The sequence below is a fragment of the Lemur catta genome, chromosome 8, assembly GCF_020740605.2.
Source record: "Lemur catta isolate mLemCat1 chromosome 8, mLemCat1.pri, whole genome shotgun sequence".
Classification (NCBI taxonomy): Eukaryota; Metazoa; Chordata; class Mammalia; order Primates; family Lemuridae; genus Lemur; species Lemur catta.
Genome location: NC_059135.1, coordinates 16,592,839 through 16,617,870, shown reverse-complemented (window position 1 = coordinate 16,617,870; position 25,032 = coordinate 16,592,839). Strand labels below are relative to the sequence as shown.

General features: G+C 46.5%; 1 protein-coding gene and 1 long non-coding RNA gene across 3 annotated transcripts; both read right to left on the bottom strand.

Moving 5' to 3' along the window:
• Positions 1-1,278: 1,278 nt before the first annotated feature.
• Positions 1,279-4,808, bottom strand: LOC123644018. The gene is made up of 3 exons (XR_006736973.1): positions 3,334-4,808; positions 2,653-2,749; positions 1,279-1,874 (listed from the first exon to the last, which is right to left on the bottom strand). It is a non-coding gene; the product is annotated as an uncharacterized LOC123644018 (long non-coding RNA).
• Positions 4,809-7,459: 2,651 nt separating this feature from the next.
• Positions 7,460-24,325, bottom strand: LOC123644017 (aspartyl aminopeptidase). Of its 2 annotated transcripts, none has more exons than XM_045560103.1 (15): positions 24,209-24,325; positions 23,522-23,615; positions 23,346-23,434; positions 23,117-23,230; positions 22,772-22,897; positions 22,454-22,584; positions 22,087-22,162; positions 21,845-21,952; positions 21,055-21,132; positions 19,984-20,067; positions 18,846-19,006; positions 18,433-18,472; positions 18,221-18,322; positions 12,942-13,109; positions 7,460-8,301 (listed from the first exon to the last, which is right to left on the bottom strand). In XM_045560103.1, exons 1-15 carry the CDS (start codon positions 24,242-24,244, stop codon positions 8,212-8,214), a joined length of 1,497 nt encoding a protein of 498 aa, XP_045416059.1. In that variant the 5' UTR covers positions 24,245-24,325; the 3' UTR covers positions 7,460-8,211. The 2 variants fall into 2 exon arrangements, with proteins under 2 accessions (XP_045416059.1, XP_045416060.1); XM_045560104.1 differs by lacking the exon at positions 7,460-8,301 and adding an exon at positions 12,496-12,641 and having other exon boundaries at positions 24,209-24,324.
• Positions 24,326-25,032: the final 707 nt, after the last annotated feature.

The following is a 25,032-nucleotide window of genomic DNA, read 5'->3' as shown; positions in this document are numbered from 1 at the left end:
TGTCTGCCAAACTATCTTAAAATCTCTTTCTCCCAAATTTTCAGAGAGATGGATTTGAGAACTTTCTCCCATCTCCTCGCGTGGTGCCTGTGATATTAAACTTTCTCTGCTATAACCCCTGCTGTCTCGGTGTATTGGCTTCCTCTTGGGCAGCAGGCAATGAACCCAGTTGGGCTGTAATAAGAAGGTAGAGGACATGTCTGTTTCACGTACTGTCACGCCCTCAGTGTCTGGCTCAGGACCTATCTCAGTGTGGATGCTCAATAAGTAGTTGCTGAATAAATGAAATAGACTTTGGGTCCTGAGACACATATGAAACATCTCTGCCTCGGTGCTCTCATCTGTTAAATGGGCACCCCTGGGGGTGACTGTGAAAATGAAATGAAATGATGGATGTGAAGGTAGCCTCATGCTGTACAAATATGTTGTGAGTCTAATTCTGCTTCCCTTCAGCTTCAGCCTCCCAGGGACTCGCAGACCTCAGCCTGTGCCCCAGGAGTGGGTGGAAGACCTTGAAACCCAGAAGGGCAGAGGCCGGGTCTGATGGAGAATCAGGAACAGAACCCAGGAGACCCACGTCACAGTCCATGAAGGAGAAGGGGGGGGAGAGAGAGAGAGAGAAAGAGAGAGAGAGAGAGAGAGAGAGAGAGAGCCCACCTCATCCCAGGGGACAGGGGCTGCTCACCCTGATGGAGCCACAGAGGCTGCTCAGGAGCTTCCTGTCTGGGGGTCGCCTTGGCTGGGAGGTGGTGAGGTGAGGCATGGACGCCATTCTTGTGCCTCTTGGACATCCAACAGGGGAGATGCTATCATTGTGTCGAGGTCTGCAAGACCCAGGCCACCACCCTTTGACAGGGAACAAGGTCTTCCCTCAAGGACACGATCACCCCTGGTGAGAAGCTCCTGAACAGGGGCACCCTCAGAGGTGGATCAGAACCCTGAGGGGAGCGCAAGGTGGGCACATGGGTGTGGAAGAGCCTGAGGACTTTCTGGAGTGGGCTCCTGGGCCATGTGCATGTGTCCATGTGTGTGTGTTTGCAAGTGTGTACATGTGTTTATATGTATCAATGGGTGTTGTGTGCATGTGTGTGTGTATGTTCATATGTATACCCAGATACACTGTGTGTACATGGGGGGATGTATTTGTGTGTTTGTGTAGTCAGCCCTCCACACCTGCAGGTTCCACATCTGTGGATTCAACCAACATCATTGAAAATATTTGGAAAAAAAAATACAAATAATACAAATAAAACACAATACAACTATTTACATAGCTTTTACATTGTATTAGGTATTTATTATAAGTACTCTAGAGATGGTTTAAAGTATATGGCAGGATGTGTGTAGTTATATGCAAACACCACGTCATTTTACATAAGGGACCTGAGCATTCTCGGATTTTGGTATCCCTGGGGGTCCTGGAACCAATTTCCCATGGATACTGAGGGGCAACTGTATGTGAGTACATGGGTGTTGTGCATGTATGTGTATGTGTATGCGTGGTGTATTTGTATTCACTCTCTATTGCTCTATTGCTGCATAGCAAATTACCCCAAAGTTTAGTAACTTAAAACAACAAACACCTATCCCACAGTTTCTGTGGACTGGGAATCTGAGAGAGGCTTAGCTGGGTATTTGTGGTTCAGGGTCTCTCATGAGGCTGCAGTCAAGACGTTACCTGGTTGGCTGTAGTCATCTGAAGGCTTGCCTGGGGCGGGAGGATCCGCTTCCGAGATGACTCACTCACCCCCCTGGTAAGATGGTGCTGGCTGTTGGCACGAGGTCTCACTCAGTTCCTTGCCAAGTCAACCTCTCCATATGGCTGCTTGAGTGTCCTTGTGACAGAGCCACTGGCTTCCTCCAGAGTGAGTGACCTGACAGAGAGAGAGAACAAGGCAAAAATCACAATGTTTTTATAACCTAGTCTTGGAAGTCACATACCATCATGTCCACCATATTCTATTGGCCACACAGACCAACCCGGATACACTGTGGGAGAGAACGACACAAAGACAGGAGTGCCAGGAGGGAAGGTCACTGCAGGCCATCTTGGAGGATGAGTATCATGTGAAGTATGTGCAGGTGTGTGTGTGTTTGTGCATGTGTGTGTATATACATGTGTATTTATATGCATGTTTTGTATGTGTACATATGGATGGGTATATATAGATATGTTTGTGTATATATTTGTGTATTATTTGCACTTGTGTGTGCTTTTACATATGTATGTATATGTGCATTTGAGTGTGTGCATGTGTGTTTACTTTTGTGCACATGGGTAGAATACATGTATGTATTATGTCTACATCTATGTGTGTATGTGTTTGTATGTATGTGTGCATGTGAGCATATGTGTTTGTGTGTGACTGTATATGTGCATATATGTGTGTGACTGTATGAATATATGTTTTCAAACATTGTGTGTATGTGTGCATGCATGTATGTGTGCCTGTGTGTGTTGTGTGTGCATGCATGTTTCAGTGTGTGGTTCTATATGTATTTGTGTATTTGTGTGTGTTTGTTATGTTTATGTATGTGTGTGAGACATGTATATGTGTAGGTATATCAAGATGTGTGTGCATGAGCATGCATATGTTGTGTTTGTGTGTATAAATGTGTGCTGGCACGCACACGAGAGTTTAGAAACGTCACCTGCTGTGTGGAGGAAACCCTGGAGCCAGGAGCCAGGAGCCCAGGGAGGAGTCCCTCTTCTTTCTGGGGCAGCACACGGATGGAAGGGATCTAGAGTCTGAAAAACAAACTCTTCTTGGATCCAGGGTATGTGGATCCATGGTCCTCTGAATTTGGCTCTCCGTTGTCCAGGCCTTTTGTTGTTCGTTTTTATTTGAATATGTCTCTCTTTCCTAGGCTGTCCAATAAGGCCACGGAAGAAGGGCTGTCTGCTTTGCCTGGAAGTTGAGAGTTTGGTGGAGAGCAGCGCCCCCTTGTGGCAGGCCTGGGGACAACAAGGGCGAGCAGCCAGGGAAAGATTTCCGTGGAGAGCCCGCCCACCCCCTCCCTGCTTAGGGCCAATCCTGGACTCTGGGGTTTATCTGACAAGAAGGAGGCGCTTTCTGCTTCTAATAATCCAATCACCTGAGAAGCCATTCCTCTTACACTATCTCTGATGTCAACTTTTGTGATGAGAGTTCAAAAAGTATGTTTACTTTTTGATTGTGAAAAGTAATACAGGTGAACAAAAGTGGATGGAATAATAGTAAAGGTACAGCTCAACAAATGATTAAAGGGGACAACCATGTCACACTATCCAGGGACAAGGTTCAGTATGTGCTACCCCCGAATATAGAGCCCTGCCACGTTGATTATTCTAACCTGAAGGAATCTGTGAAGCAGCCTGTGCAGAGCAATCTCTGTGACCTTCCGTCACCCTTGTCCCCAGAAGCAGGTCATAACACCCTCATGTGAGAAGAGCCCTTCTTATACCTAGAGGAAAGGAGCGTCCTTATCTCCAGAGACACAGGGACACAGAGAGGAACCCAAACAATCTCCCAGTCTATTACTCATACTCTTATTTTTTTTTTTGGCCCTATCATATTTTTTCATGACTCTGCATTCCTCCTCAAACCTATTATAAATACACTCAGGTTTAACTTTCTTCAGGTCTTCATTTCCTTATGAAGGCTCCTGTGTCGCATAAAATTTACGTTAAATAAATTCGTATGCTTTTCTCTTGTTAATCTGTCTTTTGCTACAGAGGCTCCAGCCAATGAACCTAAGATGGGTAGAAGGAAAAGATATTTTTCGTCCCCTACAGTTTCTGGCAACCATGTAGGAACAGCTGGGACATGCCACTCCCTCTGGAGCCTGCAGATGGGGTCCTGGGAAAACTGACAAAAGCCAGCAAAAGGTAAGAATTCTCACCAAAGCCAGCTCTCCCAGTGCCCAGTCAAGAGAGGAAGGTAAAAACTTCTCCTTGTCCCTTCGTTTCTTAATTCAGATTAGCAGGTGAAAAACACCTGTAAAAATTAATTCTTTGGATTGTGGCTGGTTCAGTTTGGTTTTGAGATACCCACTGGTCATCGATCCTTTCAATATTGCTTTCCTGTTTGTCTCATTTTGTGTCCAGAGAGCTTGGCTTGGCTTCCACCTGTTGAGGTGTGCAAGTTGTTGGTTCTTGCATGTACAGGTGGCCAACCATTAGGTTGGGGGCCCTATAGATATGACAGAAATGAGGGTTGTACCCCGTTTGTAACTAGCATCCTACTGACTGTTGCCAGCTCGCCCTTGGAACAGGAGGGGTGTGCTGCTGGTAGTATCTAAATCTTTCTTTCTTTTGACTATCTCTAGAAGCGCTTCCGGATCATGGGAGGTCTACATCTTTTGCACCCTCTTTGGCAATGCTTCTTGCTTTCATGGTCATGTGATAAGAAGGCTTATTGGTTTTGGTTTGGGGTCACTTGATAAATACCTTTGGTTTAAAAGAAAAATTTTAAATTTTAAAAAGGAGTTCAGATACTGTCAATAGTGTCCCAGCTGAAACCCAATAATCAAATATATTTGAAAGGATTTTGTGAAAAGAGCTTCATGAGATCAAAAGGTGGCCTAAATAGAAGCAGAAATTCAGAGCCTAGTGATTTTTAAAAGGGCTCTCTGTTCTGTTTGACCCTGATGCCCCCATGGGGACTTCTCAGCCAATGGAACCTTCCTTCTTGAACCCGATGACCATATGCTTGGCCAGCTCTGTCCAATTCCTTCTTGCTGGCATGATTTTGCCGAGACTACTTTGGAACTTCACTGGCCTCTTTGGGACCTCTCCCTTCCCATTGCTCCTGCTCCTCCTTCCTCCTTTGCCACCTTCCACCTTCCAGTCAGTTCCCTGAGTCCTTTGATAGGTCCCCCTTCAAGCCCCTCCTCCTGCATCACTCTGTCCTCCCCTGCCAGACCTCTCTCCACTCTAGCCTCCCCCCCTCACTTGCACTTAGCCTTCCTGCTCTCAAGGCACTCAGGGTCCCCCACAAGCAACTACTTGAGGATGAAAAGGAAAAAGACTAACTGGAAATAGATTGGATATTTTATCCACTCAGATGGCATTAGAGGCATTCGGACAGCTGCTCCATGTCTTCTCAGTTACTCAGCTAAAATTTGTTCCATAGCCTCCATAGAATACATGTCAGGACAAATGAAAATCTTAAAATCCTTCACAAATACTGGTAAAACACATTAGTTTTTATATTGAGTAGGCAATGTCAACTTGTGCCATTTGCCAGAAACACAATTCAGATAAAAATTATATAAATATAATATAAATATATTAAATATAAAATGGACATAAACCAGTGACTTTATATTACTATATCATACTGACTCATGGCTAAAATTATACAAAAATAAAAGCTATAAGATCTCCGTTTCCTCTGTCTATATGTTTATGTATAATATATGTTACGTATACGTGAATTTTTCTACCCCCAGGTGATATTACCAAATTAATTTATAAAATCGCTTGAAGGAGTTCTATTCAGATTATCTTAGAAATAAGTGAGCATTTATATAAATTAAGTATTCCTAAAACTCTCAGAAATATAGAAACTAACCCAAATGTTTTGGGTTCATGTGACCTAGGAAAATCTGGGGTAAATAAAGCTCATTTTAAGATATTGGTGGGCCTGACACAGTGGCATATGCCTGTAATCCCAGAGCTTTGGAAGGCTGAGGTGGGGGGATCATTTGAGGCCAGGAGTTTGAGACCAGCCTGGGTGACAGAGTGAAACACTGTCTCTTAAAAAAATAAATAACTGACACACACTGACAACTCAGATCTCCAGAGTTGTCCATGTTAAGTATAATGCAGATATAACATTTTATTCTATCTGGATTTACTAGTCAAACAAGTGTATGTTACCTCCACTAGATGTTTAAGATTATAGAACTACAAATCCAAACTAAGAACAAAATATTCAATAAAAATAAATTGCTTGATGCATGTCAAAAACAACAGTTAAAAAAAAGAGGCAGGAACCATATGTTTAACTTTTTCTATGATATTTTTGATACTTGCCTGATTTGTCAACAAGAAAAATAACTTGAGATGATGGCTAGCCTTTTATGGTGTTATAGTATGTTTGCCTTAACTAGTTTCCAAAGTCTTTTTTGGTAACTCGCAACCCTAAAGTTATGCTGAGTTAGTGCTCACTTCAGGAGCACATACACTATGCTAACTTAAGTAATAGATATTCATTAAATATTTGGGCCACTTCTAAGTAAGATAAACTACTGAAATGTTAGCTACTTAATTTTGTATTCTTCTGCTTAAAGGAAGTCCCCAAATTGTCTATTTTTCAGGCCCAAGAAAACTGGCATCTTCCCAAGCATCCATTATATTGTTTATGGACACTTGGGTTGTTTCCAGTTTGGGACTCTCACGAACAGTGCTGCTATGAACATTCTTGCATATGTCTCCTGGTGCACATGCAAATGCGTTACTGAGGGTGTACACCTAGAGTACAATGGCTGGGTCAGTGAGTATAATGCCCACCTGATCTATGCTGTTGCCAACCTATACTCCATTAACACTGCATGAGAGTTTCCATTGTTCCACATCCTCACCAACTCGTGTTATTGTCAGGCTTTACAATTTTAGCTTTTATGATGGGTATGGAGTGGTGTCTATCATGATTTTAATTTTTATTAAGTTAAATCATATGAAATTGGCATTTTGTATCAAAATGGTCAAACATGGTCAATTTCACATGACTCTGACTAATATTTCTCTGATGACTAATGATGTTAAGAACAGTTTTATACATTTAATGGCCATTTGGATTTCATCTTTTTTGAAATGCCTGTTTAAGTACTTTTGCTCATTGCTCCTTTAGGTATCTGACTTTTCTTATTGATTTGTAGGTCTATACATACTTTGAATATGTGCCCTATGTCAGTTATACATGTTGCAAATACCTTTGTGTCACATTGTGACTTGTCTGCTAATTCTCTTAATGATGTCTTAATTTTAATGAGGTCATATTGCCAATATTTGCCTCTGTGTTTAGTGGTTTTTTTTACCTGTTTAAAATTTCTCCTAACCAAGGTCATAAAGTTATTCTCTAATATTTTCTAAAAGTTTTATTGTTTTGCCATTTATATTTAAGTCTAAAATCCACTTGCAATTGATTTTGTGTATTACAAGGCGTAGGGTTCTAATTTCATTTTCCCATATGGATATCCAATTTTTGTCACACAGTCTGTGAAAAGACCATCTGAATTGCCACTTTCCTCATAAACCAAGTATCACATATTCATTTGTCTCTACTCTGTTCGATTGGCCAGTCTATCCTTGAACCAATAATATGCTATCGTAATTACTATAGCTTTGTAATAAGATCTGACAACTGGTAGGGCAGTTGTCTTCTTCAAATCCTGGCTATAAACTAGAATCAGCTTGTCAACTCCCACAAAAGAAAAAGAAATGCAAGGAGGAGAGATCCTGTTGACATTTTTATTAGGATTACATTGAATCTATATATCAGTTTGATATTTTTACAATATTGAATTTCACATCCACAAACAAGACATATTTTCCAAATTATTTAGACTTTTGTGAAATTTTCTCTGTAGAGATCTTAAATATATTTTCTATTTATTCATAGATACTTGATTTTCATGCTTTGTAGAAGTAAACCTTTTTAAAATTTCATTTTCTACCCATTTATTGTTGGTATATAGAAATAGAATTGATTTTTGTATATTGATTTTCTAGCCAACTATCTTGATAAACTCTTATTAATTCAAATAGTATAACTTTTGTATTTTCTACATAACAAATCATATCAAAAGGAAGTTTTGCTCTTCCCTTCCTAACCCTTCTATCTTTCAATCCTTTTCTTGCTTTAGTACAAGCTAAGGACCTATGGTACAACGTGAATAGTAATAGAATAGCAGACAGCCTTGTCTAACTCTCAATCGCAAAAGAATTCTAACATGTTTAGGTTTCCCCAGAAACAGCACCTTGAGACAAGGATCTGAGTACAAAGAGTCTATTGGGAGGTGAAGGAAATCTCGCGTAGGGAAGGGGGCAAGTGAGACAAGGAAGGGAACGCAGCCAATAAAGGGGTGTGTCATCAGGCTTAATTCTGGAACTTAATCCTGCTAGAGAGACTCTGGCAGCCAGTGTGAACTACGCACCTCGGAGTCATCTCGCCACAGATGTGAGGGAGCTGGGGTACTCAGACACGAAGTCTTGCCAGCTATTGGTTACAGCGGCTCTGGGAATGGAGCATGAATTCCCTGGCACTTCCAACTGCCACGTGAGTGGAAACTGTAGTCAAGCAGCAAAAGGAAGCCCTGAGGCAAAGAAGTGCAGATATTGGCAGCTGGAAGTCGGACTGTGTACACTTAAGTGGTAAAAGTGAGGGACACCAGTAGGTTACCAACAGTGTCTTCTACAAACACCTTCAACATTCTGTTATTACAAACAACATTTGCAGTCCCCATAGGATAACATAAGCTATGTAATTCCAAATCTTTCTATACACACTTCAAAAATCAGTCAATAGAGAAAGACAGAAAAAATACACATAAACCACACTTACAGCATAATCAGGAGACACAGACTACAACAAACTCTAATGGTAAAGTGCTGCCACCTAGCATCTGCTACTATGAAATCCTACTGTCACCATTAACACCGGGAGCTCGGTTCTGTAGCTGCATTCCCTATTGTCAACCCTGACACACAAAGGACAGCCACCAGCAGGTGAAAGTCTTAGCAGTTGTCACACTGCAGCATGCAGGGTTTATGGCACTAACAAATAAACAAGAATGCTGGTACTTAGAAAAAAATACACAAAATAGACAAACTACTAGCTAAGTTAAGGAAAAAGGAGAATGAACAAGCACAAGAAAAAGAAGAAAGAGTAGAGAGAGGAGGAGGAGGAGGAAAAGAAAAATAGGAAGAGGGAAGAAGTAAAAAGGAAAGGGAGGGAGGGAGGGCAGAAAGGAAAGAAATGACAAGAGGAAATTCTTAAAGGAAAACATTTTAATGATAATTGACTACTTTAGAGAACTGTGCAAATAAATGTGAACCCCTAGATAAGATGAATAATTTCTAAAAATAAAATTTACAAAAGTTGTGATCCCATTAGAGGTAGAAAGCTTAAGCACATCAGTTTTCATATGACAAAGTTATAAAAGAACGTCTTCACAAAAAATCATCAAATCCATATGGTTTCTTAGAGGAATTCTACAGATTTTCAAGAGTCAGATAATCCCAATGTTACCTAAATTTTCCAGAGCACTAAAAAGAAAAAAGCAGGAAACCTTCGGAATTATTTTTATGAAGCAAGAGTAACAATGATACTTGAACCTGATAGCACAAAAAAGAAAACTGAAAATAAATCTTATTTATGAATATAGATGCAAAAATCCAAAATAAAATGTTATTAAACATAATCAAGGACTCATTAAAAATAATATGACATGACCAAGTGGGACTTACTTTAGGACTGCAAGGATTGTTTGATATTAGGAAAATGAATCAGCATAATTCTCCATGTTATGACTAAGAAGAAATAGTCACAAAAAGCACATATTGCATGATTCCATTTATTGAAAATTCTAGAAAATGCAAACTAATCTATAGTGGCAGATCAGTGGTTGCTTGGAGGTCAGGGGTGGAGAGACAGAGTGATTGATTGCAAAGGGGTACAAGGAAACTTTTGTGTGATGATGGAAAGGCTCTGAATCTTGATTGTGTTCATGGTTTCCCAGGTATCTGCAGTATATCTGTCAAAAGTCATAGAATTGGGCACGGTGGCTCATGCCTGTAATCCTAGCACTCTGGAAGGCTGAGGCGGGAGGACTGCTCGAGGTCAGGAGTTGGAGACCAGCTCTGAGCAAGAGCGAGACCCCATCTCTACTAAAAATAGAAAGAAATTAGCTGGACAATTAAAGATATACAGAAAAAATTAGCTGGGCATGGTGGCGCATGCCTGTAGTCCCAGCTACTCAGGAGGCTGAGGCAGAATGATTGCTTGAGTCCAGGAGTTTGAGGTTGCTGTGAGCTAGGCTGAAGCCATGGCACTCTAGCCTGAGCAAGAGAGTGAGACTCTATCTCAAAAAAAAAAAAAAAAAAAGTCATAGAATTGTACACTTTAAGTATTTATACCTCAATAAAGTTTTAAATATTTAAAAAATCAGTTGCCCTCACTAGCCATAGATATGTACATACACATACATTCAGAACATAAATAAATCCTTTGTGTATATGTGTGTATATACACACATATACACACAAACATATATATATGTAAATATACACACACACACAGAGTTAACCCTTGAACAATGTGGGGGTTAGTGGTGCAGAACCTCACACAGTTAAAATTTGCATAACTTTTTAAAGAGATGGGGGTCTCACTTTGTCACCCAGGCTGGAGTGCGTGGTACAATCATAGCTCACTGTAGCCTCGAACTCCTGTGCTCAAGTGATCTTCCTGCCTCAGACTCCCAAGTAGATAGGACTACAGGGGTGAGACACCATGTCCAGCTAGTATTAACTTAACTACTAACAGTCTACTGTTGACTAGAAGCCTTACTGATAACATGAACAGTCAATTAACACGTATTTTGTATGTTATGTGGATTATATACTGTATTACTACAATAAAGTAAGCTAGAGAAAAGGAAATGTTAAGGAAATCATAAGAGAAAATATATTTTATTCTTCATTAAGTGAAAGTGGATCATCATGAAGGTCTTCATCTTCCTTCATGCTGAGTAGGCTGAGGAGGAGGAAGAAGAGGGGCTGGTCTTGCTGTCTCAGGGGTGGCAGAGGCAGAAGAGGTGGGGGGAGTGGAAGGTGGAGAGGCAGGAGAGGCGGGCACGCTCAGTATAACTTTGATTGAAAAAAATCTGCATGTAAGTGGATGAGTTTGAACTGCATGTGTCCACTTACATGTGGATTTTCTTCCACCTCTGGGGTACATTTCCACCACCTCCCCCAAAGTTTCCTTGTACCCCTCTGCAATCAGTCTCTCTCTCCACCCTTGACCTTCAAGTAACCACTTGTATGCTTTCTGTCACTATAGGTTAGTTTGCATTTTCTAGAATTTATCCCAAGGGAAAAAATAAGGCAAGTATACAACAATATATGCATAAAGATTTATCTCAGTGTTTAGAGTGGCCAAGTGGAGAAAAAAATTAAATGTCCATTTTTAAGGGGCTGAATAAATATAGGAATGTATACATGATAAAACACTGTACAGCAATTGTAAGAACATAGTTTTAAGGTGAAAAGTAATACATGAATACATTCTCTTGTACAAAAGGAAACTATTACAAAAAGGATATGGCCCTTTTATCACTTCTAATTCAGAAAATCACTGTTAAAGTTTGACGTGCATCTTTTTAGGCTTTTTTGTATACATGTATATATCTACATGCATATTTACATAAGCATAAAAATATAATGTTTTGCAGATATGTGGATTTTGCACAAATTGCTTATACCCCATGTCCAGTTCTGCAACTTGTCTTTTACACTCAACAATGCCTTTGTAATCTCTTACGTTAGCACATACAATATACATTTTACCTTTTTCTCAGCAACTGCATAGTATGGACATTTCATAGTATATTTGGTCATGCCTTTACTGAGAAATCTCTATGTGGATTTTAATTTTTTGCCATTGCTAAATTAAATTCATATGTATTGATATATAAATATCTCTACACTAAATTTTTTAAAAAGCTTAAGTGGCTATATTTATATAGAAATTATTATTTATTTGTTTCTGGAGACAGAGTCTTGCTCTGTCACCCTGGCTAGTGTGCAGTGGCATCATCGTAGCTCACTGCAACCTCCATCTCCTCAAGAGATCCTCCTGCCTCAGCCTCTCAAGTAGCTGGGACTATAGGCGCACACCATGATGCCTGGCTAATTTTTTCTTTTTCTTTTTTTTTTTTTTTAGTAGAGACGGGGTCTCAATGTTGCTCAGGCTATTCTTGAACTCCTGAGCTCAAGGGATCCTCCTGCCTCAGCCTCCCAGAGTGTCAGGATTACAGGCATGAGCCACCGCGCCCAGAAATTAATTTTTATATAAGTATCAAAAAAATTGGAAGAACACCAGTTAGCACAATTAGTTTGGTGGAAGGAGGGAGGTTGGTTTATAAGCAGACTTGGACTTTTCTTATTTTAATTTTTTCTGTGATAATCTTTTTTCCTGATAATACATTAACAGTCAAGTAATGGCAGGGACTTCTAAGAAGCGGGTGAAGAGTGAAAACACAGCCTGTGCCGTTTTCTTTGCAGCTGAGAGGGGTTGGGAAGGGCTTGGGGGAGGGTGGGAAACAGCCCTGGCTGCTCTGGAGGGAATGAGAAAAGAGATTGAAAATGAGGCCTCCGTCAGCTCCCAGGAGCTGTGTGTGACCTCCTCTACTGTACCCCAACCTCCCCCCGCCTCCCACCTTCTGGTTCCAAAGTTCAAGCCAGGCTCACCTCCCACCCCTCCAGTCTCCAAATAAGCACAGCAGGGAGTTTGAGTGAAAAATCCACTTTAATAAGCCAGCTTCAGCTTAGCTGCGAACTTCCCCTCTCATGTGCATAGGGTGGAAGAGAATCTTTCCAAGAGGCCTCAATCCACTAAGAGGTTACGACTCAGAGAAGGGAACAGCTCAAAGAAGCCCTAAAATGGGAGGCAACATGGGATTTGGAATTAGTGAGTGACTAGATGGGGTCCTGCCAGCACAGGCCCCAGCAAAAGAAGCACAGAAGTCACCAGTGCTTGACAACTGCCCCAGTCTTAGTCCTGAGCCCCCTGCACCCCCTCATTTTCCTTTGGCAGCTGGTCAGAGCCCCTGAGCCTTGAGAAGAATGGGGACCATTGTTTTCCTACATGATTGCACCATGACAACGAGTCCCCATCACCCAGGCCGGCCACTGGAAGGAGCCCAGCCGTGATGGAGAGGGCTGGAGAGGGACTTACCTTGAAGAGGGTGAGGGTCTGCAGGACTCCTGTGGTGCAGGCTGTCTCCCGGATAGAGTGCATGGCCAGCTGGGGGCTGCCTAAGTCCAGCACCCGCAACCCCAGCCGAGAAGCCAAGATAGGTCCAATGGTGGTACCACAGGGGGAGTCATTCCGGACCATGAGATCCTGGGGAGGGAGAGCCGTGAGCAGCATGCAGTGCGTGCTCGTGATGGCACAGCAGGAAGCCCCCGCAGAACTGCAGGCCAGGACAGGCCTGGGAGATGGTCCATTTCCACCCCCTCAGAGCATGGAAAGGGCCAACATAAAATCCCAAAGCCAACACTAAATGGCAGACCCCAAAGGACAATATATTCTGAATTGGTCCCATGCTCTCTATGGGGACTGCCACCACCCTAGTTCCAGCTACTGTCATCTTATCACCACAATCCATTCTCCACATAACAGGCAGGGGGATTTTTAAAACATCTATCCTTTTTTTTGTCACCCTCTTGCTTAATACACCTACACCCACAGAAAAATCATTCAGTGGTTTTAGTGTTTTAAAAAATATTGCTATTGGCATTTTGAAACTATTTTCTTTATATTATGGTAAAAAAGTAAGAAAATCATAATATGATGGTAAATATCAAGATTTTCAGTATAAAAGAGAATTATAAAATCAAGTAAACTAAGTGATAACTATTCTTATTTTTTGAATACGGATTATAGTATTAATTCATGATTTTAAAAATACATATATTTTTCTACCTATGTTCATGGAAATGGCCACAAAGCACTGTCCCCCCAATAGCAATGAACACTTGCAGTGCCAGACCACAGTCTCTAACTCCATTGTCCACCAAAGGGGAGCAAGTCTGGGGAGGGAAATGAACAAGATGAGCCTGCAATTTCTTGTTGTGCCAAAAAGTAAGGAAACATTCAAGAGTTATATCAAGGCCGGGCACGGTGGCTCACGCCTGTAATCCTAGCCCTCTGGGAGGCCGAGGCGGGTGGATCGCTCGAGGTCAGGAGTTTGAGACCAGCCTGAGCGAGACCCCGTCTCTACTAAAAATAGAAATTATCTGGCCAACTAAAAATATATGTAGAAAAAAAAAACTTAGCCGGGCATGGTGGCGCATGCCTGTAGTCCCAGCTACTCGGGAGGCTGAGGCAGTAGGATCGCTTGAGCCCAGGAGTTTGAGGTTGCTGTGAGCTAGGCTGACGCCATGGCACTCACTCTAGCCCGGGCAACAAAGTGAGACTCTGTCTCAAAAAAAAAAAAAAAAAAAAAGAGTTACATCAAGGGCACAGGAGTGGTGCTGAAAGGGTTCCCACTGGTGAGAGATATGATAATTTGAGCATCAAATATAATAATTGTAGAGAAATAGATCCTAGTGAGTCAATGAAAATCCGTGACTATATGACAGTCAAAGAAAGGAAAAAGCCATTTGAGATGGTGACAATTGAGATGACACCTTATCTTGAAAAGTGGTTAAGTAAAGAATTAGCATTTATCCTGCTTTTCAGCAGGAATTGTATTTCATGATAACCAAACCCTACTTGACTGGGGGAAAGTTCCGCTTGACAGAAGAATGGAAAGGATGAAACGATGCTAGGTGGTGGGGTGGGGGGGGGAGGGGGGAGCGTTTTTCAGTAAATTCTAATGAAATTGATTTAGGCAAGGATTATCAATTAGTGTTAAAACTATCAGGTGTCTGGGTGATGGGGAACTCATCACTTGTACGGGTTACTGTCAGATCACAGGGGGAAAACAACTGAGGGAGGGAGTGGAGCATTCCCGTTCCAGGGGCCAATCTTGGCATCGCCTAGAGTGGATCTCTCAGTTATTGTGTGTGATGCAACAAAAGGACACACCACCGTGATGTCTTCTAGCCAAAGATCTTTAACTTGAATCCTTCAAGTCTTTAGATATAAATTCGTTTATAGGACATACAAGGGCTAGAGACACAGCTAAATGACACCATGAGGAAGCAACCAAACAAATCCGGAGAGTGAGACATTATATGATTTGATCAGCCTGGTTTCTTAAACAAGCCACTGTTATTAAAAAGGGGGTGGGCAGTGCTAGATTAGAAGACATTTAAACAACATACCAGCCAGATATAACTGCCTGGGCCTGAATTGGATACGCACATGGGACAAAAAACTGTAAAGAATATTTTGGGGGCCGGGCGTGGTGGCTCACGCCTATAATCCTAGCACTCTGGGAGGCCGAGGCAGGTGGATCGCTTGAGGTCAGGAGTTCAAGACCAGCCTGAGCAAGAGTGAGACCCCGTCTCTACCAAAAATAGAAAGAAATGATTTGGACAGCTAAAAATCTATATAGAAAAAATTAGGCGGGCATGGTGGTGCATGCCTGTAGTCCCAGCTATTTGGGAGGCTGAGACAATAGGATCGCTTAAGCCCAGGAGTCTGAGGTTGCTGTGAGCTAGGCTGACGCCACGGCACTCCCTCTAGCCCGGGCAACAAAGCGAGACTCTGTCTCAAAAAAAAAAAAAAAAAAAAAGAATATTTTGGGGATAGCCAGGGAAAGTTGAAAGCCATCTGTTCATTAGGTGAGACGCAAATGTACTGAAATAAAAAGGTGGAGATGACGGGATGAAAAGAGGTAACAAGAAATATATCCAATATGATTTCATTTTTTAAAAGTGTATGTTAAATATATGCATAGAAAGAAATCTGTAAGAATATACATAAATCTCTGGGGATTAATGTTTTATTTTCTCATTTCTGTCTGTATTTTCTAATTTTCTAAAGTATACATGTCCTGCTTCTGCCCAAGTTATTAAGGAAAAATCCTTCAGTGTCTCCCTACTGCCTTAGAATAAAATCCAAATGCCCTTCCATGGCCTAGGAAGTCCTCATGATTCACTCAGGTGGCCTTCTCCCCACCGTGTGGCTCTCACCCTGGCTCTGCTTCCTGGCTTTCTCTCCTCCTAACAGACAAACTCACCCCTGCTTCCGTGGGGCCTTTCTACTTGTTCCCTCTAGCTGAGGTGCTCTTCCCCCGGACACTCGCATAGCTGCTCCCTTCTCAGTGGGTAGGTCTCAGCTCAAATATCACCTCCTCAGAGAGGCCCTCCTGAGAGTGGAACAACTCAGCTTGCATGGGGCAGGGCAGGGACTGGGTATCAGAAAGAGCCCTGAGATGGGAGTCCAGGTGCCAGGGTCCTAGTCCTGACTCCATCAGAACTTGCCTGCTGTTTGTCACCGAACATCCCGGGCCCCAGTCCCTGATATAGATAGGTAGACAGATAGATAAATATAGACACACACAGTCATACACCGCATAATGATGTTTGGTCAACAATAGAACACATATATGACAGCGGTCCCATAAGATTATAATGGAGCTGAAAAATTCCTATTGCCCAGTGACATCACAGCCACTATAATGTTGCAGCATAACACATTACTGATGTGTTTCTGGTGATGCTGGTATAGACAAACCTACTGTACTGTAAAAATGTACAGTACCTATAATTATGTATAGCACATCAAACTTGATTATAATAAATGACTGCTACTGGTTTATGTACTTACTATACTATAGTTTTTATTGCTATTTCAGAGTGTACCCCTTCTACTTATTAAAAAAAGAGTTAACTAGAAAACACTCTCAGGCCGGTCCCTCAGGAGGTATTCCAGAAGGCATTGTCATCACAGGAAATGACAGTTCCATTCCTGTTACTGCCCCTGAAGACCTTCCAGTGGGATGAGATGTGGAGGTGGAAGAAAGCAATATTGATAATCCTGAACCTGTGTAGGCCTAGGCTAATGTGTGTGTTTATATCTTAGTTTTTCATGAAAAAGCTTAAAAAGGAAAAAAAATTAAAAAATTTAAAAATAGAAAGAGGCTTATAGACTAAGGATAGAAAATATTTTTGTATAGCCATACAATGTGTTTATGTTTTAAACCAGGTGTTATTATAAGAGAGTCAAAAAGTTTTAAAAGGCCAGGCGCGGTGGCTCACATCTGTAATCCCAGCACTTTGGAAGGCTGAGGCAGGAGGATCACTTGAGGCCACGAGTTCGAGACCAGCCTGAGCAAGAGCGAGACCCCGTCTCTACAAAAAACAGAAAAATTAGCCAGGTGTGGTGGTGCACGCCTGTAGTCCCAGCTACCCAGGAGGCTGAGCCAGGAGAATCGCTTGAGCCCAGGAATTTGAGGTTGCAGTGAGCTATAATGATGCCACTGCATTCTAGCCCTGTCTCAAAAAAGAAAGAAAAAAAGTTGTTTTTTTTTTAAATGAAAAGTCTATAAAGTAAAAAAGTTACAGGATACTAAGGTTAATTTAATATTGAAGAAAGAAAGAAATTTTTTGTTTAGTGTAGCCTAAGTATACCCTGTTTGTAAAGTCTACAGTCATGTACAGTAATGTCCTAGGCCCTCACATTCACTCACCGCTCACTCACTGACTTACCCAGAGCAGCCTTCAGTCCTGTAAGCTCCAATCGTAAGTATCCTATACAGGTATGGCATTCTTATCTTCTATACCATAGGTTTACTGTACCTTTTCTATGTTTAGACATGTTTAGATACACAAACACTGTTGTGTTACAACTGCCTGTGGTATTCAGTATGGTGACATGCTGTGCAGGCTTGTAGCCTAGGAGCAACAGGCTACACCACGTGGCCTAGGTGTGTAGTAGGCTATACTACCTAGGTTTGTGTACGTACACGCCATGATGTTCACACGACGACAAAATCACCCAACGACGCATTTCTTAGAACATATCCCCATTATTGAACAACACATGACTGTAAACGTATGTGTATATGTGTGCATATATGTATACACACACACACACACGTGCTGAGGGGAAAGGACTAGGTGGATGATTTCTCACCAAGAGGGAAAATGAGTAGTTGGGGTTCCACGCTCCCCAAACCTGAACTTCCCTTGCGGAAGCCTGAGGGTGTGTAAGAGACACAGGGGAAGTGGGGTGCTGCAGCAGGACTAACCCACCATGTGCCAGGAGCACAGTGTACCTGTAATCCTCATAGAAATCCAGCAAAGTGGGCATCCTTACCACCCCCATCCCACAGCTGTAGAAACTGAAGATTTAGAAAGGTTAAGAAACTAGTCCAAGCTCACACAGCTAGCACCACGGCAGAAGGAGCACTGAATCCAGCTGTCTATACCCCAAATCCTTGTTCTCCTCTCTCTCCTGGGACCCTCTTCACTAAAGGCCATCTACCATGCTCCGCATTCGTCTGTTTGTGCCCCCACCGTGCTTCCTCGCCCACCTCCCTGGGCGGGGCCCGCCCTCACCTGGAGGGGCACCCCAACACTGTTGGCCACCTCTCGGATCAGGGCTTCTGAAACCGCATTCGAGGCATAGCGCTGCTTGCTGTTCACCTTGATGACGGGGCCCTGGGGAGAGGCGAGGGTGAGGCAGAGCGGGTGACAGGCCCAGAAGGAACGGGACGGTGCCCGGTACCAGCTAGGCCTCCACGTCTCCAGGGAGAAAGGGCACGTCTCACCTTGTGGAATAAGGGCCGGTGGTTCTCCTCGTGCTTGTCCCTGTGAGACAGACAAGGGCCAGGGATGGCAAACGGGAGCAGCAGGCCTGTCAGCACCCACCACCCCTCCATAGCGGACGTCACTAATGGTCGTGGCATTCTTTCCTGCCCAGCCCAACAGGACTTCAGAGTCATTCTAGACACAGCGTTCCAGGCAGCCTCTGGCAATAGATGGAAACAAGTTTGTAGGCAGCGCATGACTCTGACCACACTGGGCCTGGAGCAGTCAAAAGGACTGTCCTCTGAACCTCCCGACGAAACAAGGGAAGGGGAAGGGAAGAGGCGGGGCCCAGGCCAGGGCCGAGGCTCATGGTGGGTTATGCTTGTGTCCCCAGCAATGTGAGGACTTTGTGGGTCCGGCCCGGGAGACTCACAGGTAGTTGGGGTGCACAGCATGGGCCATGTCCGCGCTGATCATGAATGACTTGGGGATGGCTTCCTCGAAGGCTGTGAGATGTTGGGAGGAGGCTGAGATCCGTCGTAGCACCAGCTCCGTCAGCAATGACTGTGCTCCCTGGGCGCTCTCAGAGCCCACCTGGCAACAGCAGAGACCCGACTCTGGAGGCCAGTGAGAGGGGCCTGATGCCCTAATTGGTCTAGAACCTCAGTCAGTCACTGGGAGGGAAATGAGGGGTGTTCTTGGCAACACCCCCAACCAGGGTCATTGCTAAACAGCTGCTGGTGGACAGGGGCCAAACTAAGTCACAGTCCTTTCTGGGGCAGAAATAGCACTTACTGGTGGGTTTCTTGTACTGCTCTCCTTCCTTCTCCCTGACCCTCACATCTGGGGTTCAGGAGAGGTGCCCCAACACACTGGTCCATTTCCTTTTTATGTGTGTGGCATAGACTGCTAACTATCTATGGTATCTTTTATAATAGAACACCCGAGTTGCAGCTAAGCATGTTATTACCCAGCTAGAGGTAGGTGACAGTCCCGGCCTCCGTTGCAGCTAAACATGGCCATGCTAAGTTCTATGGAACTTTTGGATCCCACCCTTAAAGGCATGGGCATCCACTCCCCCTCTGTCCTCTGCTCCCTTCCCACTAACTTGGGGCAGACATGACGGCCAGAGCTGGAACAGCTTACCTTGGATCCTGAAATGGAAGTCATGTGCTAGGGATGGCAGAGACCCATGCTGAACTGCTAACTCTGACCTGCTAGTTACGTGAGAGAGATCTATCCGTCTGCTCAAGCTCCACTACAGCGTCTCAGACTGCAGCCTAACATATGTGTGCAACACGTGCTGAGCCCTGGGGCCACAAGATGAACTGGGCAGGGTGTCCCGGTCCTTTAGAAAGGAGCTCACCATGTGGCATACAAAGCGGAGCTATCTCCCTAGAAGAAGCAGATATATGCTGAGCCGGAGGGGACACCCAGAGCTAAGGAAGCACAGGCGGCATCTCCCCCATCTTTGGGGCCTCCAGAAGAGCTCTGGCTCATGGTGGGTGCCTGGCACAAGTTAGATGCAGAAGACTGAACAGAGAGGACCCTCCCCAGAGCCCTCTCCGTACCTCTTCGTTGTCATAGAGTGTGATCATGCGCACGTGAGGCTCCATGGCCAGGGACGCAGGGGCTGCGCAAGAATCAATCAAGGCCTGGAGCGAGGAGGGAGACAGGAACATCAACCCCACCCTCCTTCTTTGTCTTAGCCACCAGCATCTCAAGGCGCACGCTCCCCCATCCGCCTTCCATCGTCATGGCCAGACTGAGGTGGGCTGGGCCTTCACTGGCCTTCATCTCTTAGGGCACTGCCTGGCAGAGGGCGTGGTGGGGACCTTTACAACTAGGAGGGGAGAAACCATCCTCCGGATGTGCTTTTCCTACATCTTCCCATCAAAAGGCAGAAAGAGGAGGTGGAAGACAGAAAAAAGAGCTTAGAATCTTGGAAAGACAAAACATCACAGTGATCATGTAAATTGATTGACCTCAGTAAAAAGACTGAAGTCCAAAGAGGTGACCATGACCCCATCAACGTGACATGACTGGCTGGCTGGCTGCAGCAGATGCAGGTCCCAGGTGTGGCCCTCAACTGCAGCCCAAAGCCTGTCTCCAGCCACAGGATGGTAGGGAATGAAAGGTAGAAGAAAGCAGGAGGGTCAAGGCAAGGGGAGAGAAAGAACAGGAGCTGACTAGGGTGGAAAGGTGGGGAATATCAAGTGACTAGGGGACAGGCTGCCCCCCTGAGAGCCCCAGGAACAGGGAGAAGGCTGGGTGGGCTTAAGTCTGGGGTGGGGCTGGGGGAACAGAGGGAGGCGAACGGTACTGCTGTGTGGGATGACAAAGCCTTTCCTTTGAGGCAAAGGTTGTCAACTTAAGGAAAAGTGGCAGGAGCAGGGTTAGGACAAGACACTGTGGCACCCTAAACAACTTCTCAGCCTTCCTCTTACCTCAGCCTCTGGCCTGGGCGAGGACAGGGGCCGCAGCACTCGGGCTCCTCCCCATGGTCCACCCAGCACCCACAGACTGAAGGGGTGGCCAGTGGCCCTCTCACACCTGCTGGGGCTCGAGGCAGTTCCTCCCTCCCCCAACAGCCCACCTCTCCTGGTGGTGCTGCTACCCGGCGTCGTGCCCCAGCTCCTCACCTGCAGGGCACAGAAGCAGCTGTGCAGATTGTCCAGCCGAGGAGCAAAGATGAACTCATCGTAGGCACCACCTAGGACCTAGAAAGACAGGACAGTCAGCCCGATCTTCGACCTTCAACTCCCCACTGCCACTCCCCTGCTGCTCCCGCTCCCAAGGGCCTGAGCTCAAGCAAGCCTCCTGGGTTTCTTGCGCAACCGCTCCCTGACCCCTGCCTTGGGGCACTATTATTATCTCTGCTGTGCAGGACTCGGCAGAGAATGGGGCTGGGCTGGCACTGAGGGACAGGAAGGTGGAGTGAGGCCTATTCCTGTGGGACAGGAAAAGGAAGGGCTGAACAGTCCCTGAAAAGACAAAGGGAGTAAACAGAGGTGACAAGTCGAGAAACAAAAATCTAGTACGTGTTGGAGCAGGACAGAGTATCCAAAGACATAGCAATCTCCTGCTGTCAGCAACTGGCAGGGAGAACAGCCGGCCATGTCCAGGGCTCTTGCCCTCAGAGGTTCAGAGCCAGTGTGGGTCAGAGCAGACGGGGCCCACCTGCGGGAGAAACTCCTGGGGAGTCTTTGAAAAGGGCTGATTCCCAGGCCCCACCCCCAGATAGACCCAGTGGCAGGTCTGGGTGGAGACCTTGCCTTTTTGAGACCCACTGCCCTAGAAACAGAGGGGGATGTGTCTACTGGGAAGAACGGGGATGCGAGTAACTGAGGGGTTGGTGGAGGTGATGAGTGCTTCGGGCGACACAGAGGGCTGGCTGGGCCCCACCCACAAGTTCCTGCAGCTGTTCCTCACCGCAGGCTGGGTGTCTGCAAGGCAGAGCTCCATCTCCACTATGTCCTCAGGGCTCAGCCCCAGATGAGCACAGAGCAGGGACATGAGGACTGAGTGGTGCCGCTCCTCCTGCAAGGCAGAAGGATGCTGGGAGGAAGAAGGTCTGCACCTCCTCTCGTCTCCCCCTCCTCTCGTCTCCCCTTCTCAGAGGACTGGTCTGTTTCCCCTCCACCACATTCCCCGTGAGCAGGGGACCCTCTTACTGTAGAATTGAGAGGCCCTGGCTCAGGAGTCCCCTTCTCCAGCTCCTCCTGGGCTGCTGTGGCAAGAATGGGGACTCTGTGGGGAGATTTGTGAGAAGCGGGTGTAGGGAGGACACAGCAGGGCAGAGCACCCATGAGTTCAGGAGACTCCTGGTGGGCAATTGCCCTTGCCCTTCAATTCCCAGCCCACTCCCCAAATAGCAGAGCTATGAGGACCCTTGGACATCAATGGGTCCCAAGGGAAGAACTTGACCACTACCATTAGGTAGGTAATGGTCTCCAGGTCCCACTGGGGCCCCTTCCATCACCTGGTGCCATTTGCCATCTCCCCCCACCCCAGCCACCACAGCCCCTGCCACAGTCTCACAGGTGCATCTCTGTGTTGGGCCCAAAGTTCTCGTTGATATTTCGCTGCAGATGGATGGCCAGGTGCGGGATGCGCAGAATGGGCCGCTCTACATTCACCAGCCGCTGCTCCAGCCGACCTGAGGTAGGGCACTGTGGCCAACCAGGCCAGGTCAGCCCTCCCAGCCTCGGTTGGTTAAAATTCTCACTTCACTCAGACTAACCAGGGTGGTTCTCTGACCCGGATGGCCCCTATCTCTCTTCTCCAGGGGGATCCTGGAGGATTGTGGCTGTCAATCTTCCAGGGAGGCCAAGAGCCTACCCAGGCCTGGGTTCTCACCTTGACAATGACTCGTCCAGCCAAGGTCAGGTCTCGGTCAAACCAGGTACTCCAGATCCCACCACCATAGGTCTCCACACCAACCTGCTGGAAGCCCACCTGGCTGCGGCGAGAGCGACGTTTCACCTGAGCATGAAGATGGAGAGGAAGGCAGAAAAGGCTCAATGACAAGATTTGGAGATGAGGCTTAAACCATTCACAAGTAACACAGAGCGAATATTAGTGCCAGAGGAAAGGCCCCAAGTGCTCCTGGGGATAGAGCCCCCAATTTGTACTTCTTGGCTCTCTTTTGCCCCATACTCCCCCGACACCTCCTCCCACACCAGCACAGCCCCAGTTCCTTACCCGGAGGCAGGGGCTGTCCGTGTGGGCCCCAATGAGGCTGAAGCCATTGCCAGGAACATACTGGCCCCCCACAACAAAAGCAATAATGGTGGAGGAGTTCCTGGTCATGAAGTACTAGAGGAGAGGGGAAGGAAAGGCAGGGGTGTGAGTTGCATTAGCCACCCAGGACACATGACTTTGAGATCCAGCCTGGGGGCCTGCCTCTCCGCCCCCACCCCGCCCCCAGTACCTTGCTCTGGGGCTTGATATCCCAGCTCTCCGTCTCCTTGAGTTCATGGAAGCCAGCCTGGAGGAGGCGGTTGCGGCACTCGGCCACAGCTGTAGAAGAAGGATCCTCTCACAGAGGTGGATGCTGGTGGGGGACACACCAAGCCCTCACCCTCCTCCCTTGCCCAGGTCAGTTACCGTGGAAAGGAGAGGGACTCCGGTTCACGAACTTGAGGAGTTCCCGGGCCGCGGCCTGCACCGCCTCTTTGCGGGCCCTACCGGTCATGGCCACCTAGGGAAGGGGGGCGCTCAGACTCCTACGAGGTCTGGGACCCCTGGCCTCTCATCTGGGCTCTGAGGACTCCTCCATCCCCACCCCCAGAATTGACGGCTCCAAGGCACACACCTCTGCTTCCGCCCCTTTCCCCGCCGACAGACCCAAAGCCTGGGTCAAACCTCTCTCCGCCGAAAACTTCAGCCCTTCCGCCAAAGGATCACGACCCTGGCCCGCCCCCTAATCCGAGTTTAGCCGGCTCCCTAAGTCCCACCCCTCTGTCCCAGCCCAGCTAGGAAATCCTGATCTGTTCCCAAACTCCGGGATCCCAAGCGGGCCCCTAACTCGGAGCTGGCCTGCATCACGTGGGCAACCACATCCCGGAGCCAAAACCCCGTTCCCCAAGGAATACCCCTCCTCTCCTCCACCAGGCCAGTGTCTCGCAGGACACCCCCTCTGACCCCAGGAAGGTGAGGTCGCCCGCAGCGGCGCTTTCCGTTTCGTTTTGGGTCGGGCGATCCCCCGCTATCTCGGCGCTAAGCTTGGGCCCAGGAAGACGCCGGGCCGGGTCTGGGATGGAAAATCAAGCAGGGCCGCCGGCGGCCACCTACCTGCATGGCCTCGCGCGTGGGACTGTGTCCGCTCATCTCGCGGTGCTCGGGGCCCGCCCCGCGGGACGTCGGGCCTCCGGATCCCGCAGCCCCTGGCCAGGACTCCCCGTCCGCCCCGCCCCTCGTCAGGCCGCCCCGCCCGCTCCGCCCCGCCCCCAGCCAGGCCCCCCTCCGCCCCGCCCCTCGCTGGGCCGCACCGCCCTCCCCGCGCCCTCCGCGACACCGGCCCCGCCCCCGCCACGCAGCGCGCGGCCGCCGCCAGGGCCCCCTGCCGTCCCGGAGGTGCTAGCACAGCAGCGAACCGCCCGCAACCCTTCCCTCCAGGCGACGATTCAGAGAAAATACTCGCCCCCGCCAGCTCCCCGAGTCCGCCGGGTACGGTGCAAAGTGCTCTCTCTCGCCACAGCAACCCTTGTGATAGTAAAAGCGACACGGCTGATGTTCACTCACGATCAGCTGTAGCTTAATGATAAAGCTGAGCGTGCTGTGTTATTTAATCTTCACAACTGCCCTATCAACTTTGTACTTTCACTGTCCCCATTCTGTACACGAACAAGCTGAAACACAGAGACGAGTAACCTCTCCGAGATAGTAAATGGCAGAGGTGGGGTTTGAACACCATCAATTTGATTGCAGTGGCTTCTGTCAGATCTTCTTCTGGGCCTTGTTCTATATACTTTGGTTAAGTGTTAAGTTACAAGAGAGGGAGGTCCCTGAGGTACACAGAAGTTAATGACTCGCCCAGGATCACATAGCTATTTGAGTGGCTCTGGGATTTGACTCTGGTATCTGTGCTTTTTCCATATCTTAAAACGACAGAAAAA

Bases quoted from the DNA above. Each gene is read 5' to 3' on its own strand.
- LOC123644017 (XM_045560103.1), bottom strand. From the start codon at position 24,244: ATGAGCGGACACAGTCCCACGCGCGAGGCCATGCAG. The intron at 19,007-19,983 runs GTACGGAGAGGG...TGCTGTTGCCAG, and splicing joins CACTCTATGACAACGAAGAG to GTGGGCTCTGAGAGCGCCCA. The intron at 8,302-12,941 runs GTAAGTCCCTCT...TCTTTGCCTCAG, and splicing joins AGACCCTCACCCTCTTCAAG to GGCTTCCTTTTGCTGCTTGA.